The 6,518-nt window shown below is 45.1% G+C and overlaps 1 protein-coding gene across 1 annotated transcript in view; it reads left to right on the forward strand.

Moving 5' to 3' along the window:
- Positions 1 to 1,292, forward strand: part of LOC115185796 (sodium/hydrogen exchanger 9B2-like) — a 53,207-nt gene extending 51,915 nt beyond the window's left edge. Inside the window, exons 11-12 of the mRNA XM_029745805.1 lie at positions 293 to 491; positions 862 to 1,292. Of these exons, the coding sequence (XP_029601665.1) occupies positions 293 to 491; positions 862 to 938 (276 nt within the window). The 3' untranslated portion in view covers positions 939 to 1,292. The remainder of the gene's footprint in view (positions 1 to 292; positions 492 to 861) is intronic.
- Positions 1,293 to 6,518: the final 5,226 nt, after the last annotated feature.

A 6,518-nucleotide genomic window follows, 5' to 3' on the forward strand; every position in this document is an offset into this window, starting at 1 on the left:
CCATATGTCCCACCACATCTGGACTGCAGTCAAGGTCTGTCGGGGGTTATAAATCGTTCTAACTGGTTCTGTTGGGTTCTAGGCAGCGATCGGTTCTAAAGCCTTGGACATGGCCCGTGTAGAGGGGTATTTGGTTCTAGATATCAAATCAAATCAAATCATTCTAACTGGTTCTGTTGGGTTCTAGGCAGCGATCGGTTCTACAGCCTTGGACATGGCCCGTGTAGAGGGGTTTTTGGTTCTAGATATCAAATCAAATCAAATCATTCTAACTGGTTCTGTTGGGTTCTAGGCAGCGATCGGTTCCACAGCCTTGGACATGGCCCGTGTGTCTGGAGATGAGGTTCTGGTGAAGTACGGTCTGGATGTTCTGACTGTGGCTGTTCTGGCCATCCTCACTACAGCACCTGTAGGTGCCCTGGGGATCGGCCTGGCAGGGCCCAGACTGCTGACCAGAGACCCGGAGGACACACACGCAGACAGGAAAGAGGGTGAGTGTACGCACACACACACGAGCGTAGACACCGAAACACACACTTAAAAGCAGCCAGGCAAGTAGGTATGAACTCACGAACACACCCTAAAACAATGTGCGCGTACACACACACACACACACACACACACACACACACACACACACACACACACACACACACACACACACACTCACACACACACACACACACACTCACACACACACACACACACACACACACACACACTCACACACACACACACACACTCACACACACACACACTCACACACACACACACACACACACACACACACACACACACACACACACACACACACACTCACACAATACTCTTCATAGTATTTTCCTCTCTGATTTGAATCAGGCACTGAAGAGGACGCCCCAGAGTCTGTGTCAGGACCCGTGTCTAAAGGGGTGGAGCCATGTGAGAGCAAGATGTGAGCTCAGCCAATCACCTTCCAGACGGCAGGGTCCATTGACCTTTACACATTCAGCCCTGACCCCATCTCCATCAGGAGACCACTGACCTGTTGACCTTTCAGCCCTGACCCCATCTCCATCAGGAGACCACTGACCTGTTGACCTTTCAGCCCTGACCCCATCTCCATCAGGAGACCACTGACCTGTTGACCTTTCAGCCCTGACCCCATCTCCATCAGGAGACCACTGACCGGTTGACCTTTCAGCCCTGACCCCATCTCCATCAGGAGACCACTGACCTGTTGACCTTTACAATGAGTTCATGCCCTGTATGTACTGAATACATTAGAATAAAGGCTTTATGATAAATATCAATGTTCATGCGTTTTTTGTATCACGCTTTCATGTGTTCACACCAATATCTCTCTGTTGCTGTAACATCGTGGAGGAGCAACAGCCAATGAATCACAAATGGGCGGGTTCCACGGCTAAGGTGAGGTGACGCTGCAACCAATGGGACAACTCTGTTGCTTCAAGACCGGGTTCATAGCCAAAGAAAGTGTCCCGGCGGTAAAGGAAAAAAACCGCCTGCGTCGTACAAATGGCCGACGTTGGGCTCCACTTCCTGGCTCAATGAGCGAAGAAACGTTTAGCAGGACAGAGCGGCGGAGCACTGAGAGATATGCTAATTATCTCCATCTACACGGGAAGTGTAGGTTGAAAGCTATTACAATGTACCAAGGTAAGCCACGCTAAGCCACATTAAGCTATTACAACGTGCCATGCGCTAAGGTAAGCTACGCTAAGCTATTACAACGTGCCATGTGCTAAGGTAAGCTACGCTAAGCTATTACAACGTACCATGTGCTAAGGTAAGCTACGCTAAGCTATTACAACGTGCCATGCGCTAAGGTAAGCTACGCTAAGCTATTACAACGTGCCATGTGCTAAGGTAAGCTACGCTAAGCTATTACAACGTGCCATGTGCTAAGGTAAGCTACGCTAAGCTATTACAACGTGCCATGCGCTAAGGTAAGCTACGCTAAGCTATTACAACGTACCATGTGCTAAGGTAAGCTACGCTAAGCTATTACAATGTGCCATGTGCTAAGGTAAGCCAAATTAAAATACATTTTTTTCTTTGCATTATCTTTTACCAGATCTAATGTGTTATATTCTCCTACATTAATTTCAAATTTCTACAAACTTCAAAGTGTTAATTTTCAAATAGTATCCAGAATACATGTAACAGTGTAGGTTCCGTCCCTCTCTTCGCCCCAACCTGGGCTCGAACCAGGGACCCTCTGCACACAATCAACAACTGACACCCCACGAAGCATCGTTACCCATCGCGCCACAAAAGCCGCGGGAAAAGGGGAAATGCTACTTCATGTCTCAGAGCGAGTGACCTCACCGAATGAAACGCTATTAGCGCGCACCACCGCTAACTAACTAGCCATTTAACATCGGTTACATACGCATATCCTTGCTTCAGTTCCTGAGCTACAGCCTGTCAGACTTGGGTATGTCATTTTGGGCATGTTTGGACATACTTGGGTATGTCAAACAGAGACAGGACACCTCTATAATACAGGGAGAAACAGAGACAGGACACTACTATAATACAGGGAGAAACAGAGACAGGACACCTCTATAATACAGGGAGAAACAGAGACAGGACACTACTATAATACAGGGAGAAACAGAGACAGGACACCACTATAATACAGGGAGAAACAGAGACAGGACACTATAATACAGGGAGAAACAGAGACAGGACACCACTATAATACAGGGAGAAACAGAGACAGGACACTATAATACAAGGAGAAACAGAGACAGGACGCCACTATAATACAGGGAGAAACAGAGACAGGGACACCACTATAATACGGGGAGAAACAGAGACAGGACACTATAATACAGGGAGAAACAGAGACAGGACACCACTATAATACAGGGAGAAACAGAGACAGGACACCACTATAATACAGGGGAGAAGCAGAGACAGAACACTATAATACAGGGAGAAACAGAGACAGGACACCACTATAATACAGGGAGAAACAGAGACAGGACACTATAATACAGGGAAGAAACAGAGACAGGACCACTACTATAATACAGGGAGAAACAGAGGACAGGGACACCACTATAATACAGGGAGAAACAGAGACAGGACACTACTATAATACAGGGAGAAACAGAGACAGGACACCACTATAATACAGGGAGAAACAGAGACAGGACACTATAATACAGGGAGAAACAGAGACAGGACACCACTATAATACAGGGAGAAACAGAGACAGGACACTATAATACAGGGAGAAACAGAGACAGGACACCACTATAATACAGGGAGAAACAGAGACAGGACACCACTATAATACAGGGAGAAACAGAGACAGGACACTATAATACAGGGAGAAACAGAGACAGGACACCACTATAATACAGGGAGAAACAGAGACAGGACACTATAATACAGGGAGAGAAACAGAGACAGGACACCACTATAATACAGGGAGAAACAGAGACAGGACACCACTATAATACAGGGAGAAACAGAGACAGGACACCACTATAATACAGGGAGAAACAGAGACAGGACACCACTATAATACAGGGAGAACAGAGACAGGACACCACTATAATACAGGGAGAAACAGAGACGGACACATAATACAGGGAGGAAACAGAGACAGGACACCACTATAATACAGGGAGAAACAGAGACAGGACACTATAATACAGGGAGAAACAGAGACAGGACACCTATAATACAGGGAGAAAACAGAGACAGGACACCTACTATAATACAGGGAGAAATACAGAGACAGGACACCACTATAATACAGGGAGAACAGAGACAGGACACTATAATACAGGGAGAGAGAACCCGAGACAGGACACCTCTATAATACAGGTGGAGAAACAGAGACAGGACCCACTATAATACAGGGAGAACAAGAAAGAGACAGGACACCACTATAACACAGGAGAAACAGAGACAGGACACTACTATAATACAGGGAGAAACAGAGACAGGACACTATAATACAGGGAGAACAGAGTACAGGACACTACTATAATACAGGGGAGAAACAGCGACTAGGACACTATAATACAGGCGAGAAACAGAGACAGGACACTACTATAACAGGGAGAAACAGAGACAGGACACCACTATAATACAGGGAGAAACAGAGACAGGACACTATAATACAGGGAGAAACAGAGACAGGACACCACTATAATACAGGGAGAAACAGAGACAGGACACTATAATACAGGGAGAAACAGAGACAGGACACCACTATAATACAGGGAGAAACAGAGACAGGACACCACTATAATACAGGGAGAAACAGAGACAGGACACTATAATACAGGGAGAAACAGAGACAGGACACCACTATAATACAGGGAGAAACAGAGACAGGACACTATAATACAGGGAGAAACAGAGACAGGACACCACTATAATACAGGGAGAAACAGAGACAGGACACCACTATAATACAGGGAGAAACAGAGACAGGACACTATAATACAGGGAGAAACAGAGACAGGACACCACTATAATACAGGGAGAAACAGAGACAGGACACTATAATACAGGAAGAAACAGAGACAGGACACCACTATAATACAGGGAGAAACAGAGACAGGACACTATAATACAGGGAGAAACAGAGACAGGACACTATAATACAGGGAGAAACAGAGACAGGACACTACTATAATACAGGGAGAAACAGAGACAGGACACCACTATAATACAGGGAGAAACAGAGACAGGACACTATAATACAGGGAGAAACAGAGACAGGACACCTCTATAATACAGGGAGAAACAGAGACAGGACACCACTATAATACAGGGAGAAACAGAGACAGGACACCACTATAACACAGGGAGAAACAGAGACAGGACACTACTATAATACAGGGAGAAACAGAGACAGAACACCACTATAATACAGGGAGAAACAGAGACAGGACACCACTATAATACAGGGAGAAACAGAGACAGGACACCACTATAATACAGGGAGAAACAGAGACAGGACACCACTATAATACAGGGAGAAACAGAGACAGGCCACCACTATACTACAGGGAGAACCAGAGACAGGACACCACTATAATACAGGGAGAAACAGAGACAGGACACTATAATACAGGGAGAAACAGAGACAGGACACCACTATAATACAGGGAGAAACAGAGACAGGACACTATAATACAGGGAGAAACAGAGACAGGACACACTATAATACAGGGAGAAAACAGAGACAGGACACTATAATAAGGGAGAAACAGAGACAGGACACTACTATAATACAGGGAGAAACAGAGACAGGACACCCTATAATACAGGGAGAAACAGAGGACAGGACACTACTATAATACAGGGGAGAAACAGAGACAGGACACCACTATAATACAGGGAGAAACAGAGACAGGACACTATAATACAGGGAGAAACAGAGACAGGACACCACTATAATACAGGGAGAAACAGAGACAGGACACTATAATACAGGGAGAAACAGAGACAGGACACCACTATAATACAGGGAGAAACAGAGACAGGACACCACTATAATACAGGGAGAAACAGAGACAGGACACTATAATACAGGGGAGAAACAGAGACAGGACACCACTATAATACAGGGAGAAACAGAGACAGGACACTATAATACAGGGAGAAACAGAGACAGGACACCACTATAATACAGGGAGAAACAGAGACAGGACACCACTATAATACAGGGAGAAACAGAGACAGGACACCACTATAATACAGGGAGAAACAGAGACAGGACACCACTATAATACAGGGAGAAACAGAGACAGGACACTACTATAATACAGGGAGAGACAGAGACAGGACGCCACTATAATACAGGGAGAAACAGAGAAGGACACTATAATACAGGAAGAAACAGAGACAGGACACTACTATAATACAGGGAGAAACAGAGACAGGACACTATAATACAGGAAGAAACAGAGACAGGACACTATAATACAGGAAGAAACAGAGACAGGACACTATAATACAGGGAGAAACAGAGACAGGACACCACTATAATACAGGGAGAAACAGAGACAGGACACCACTATAATACAGGGAGAAACAGAGACAGGACACTATAATACAGGAAGAAACAGAGACAGGACACTACTATAATACAGGGAGAAACAGAGACAGGACACTATAATACAGGAAGAAACAGAGACAATACACTATAATACAGGGAGAAACAGAGACAGGACACTATAATACAGGGAGAAACAGAGACAGGACACCACTATAATACAGGGAGAAACAGAGACAGGACACCACTATAATACAGGGAGAAACAGAGACAGGACACTATAATACAGGGAGAAACAGAGACAGGACACCACTATAATACAGGGAGAAACAGAGACAGGACACTATAATACAGGGAGAAACAGAGACAGGACACCACTATAATACAGGGAGAAACAGAGACAGGACACCACTATAATACAGGGAGAAACAGAGACAGGACACTATAATACAGGGAGAAACAGAGACAGGACACCACTATAATACAG

The sequence above is a fragment of the Salmo trutta genome, unplaced genomic scaffold (genome assembly GCF_901001165.1).
Source record: "Salmo trutta unplaced genomic scaffold, fSalTru1.1, whole genome shotgun sequence".
NCBI classification, from domain to species: Eukaryota; Metazoa; Chordata; class Actinopteri; order Salmoniformes; family Salmonidae; genus Salmo; species Salmo trutta.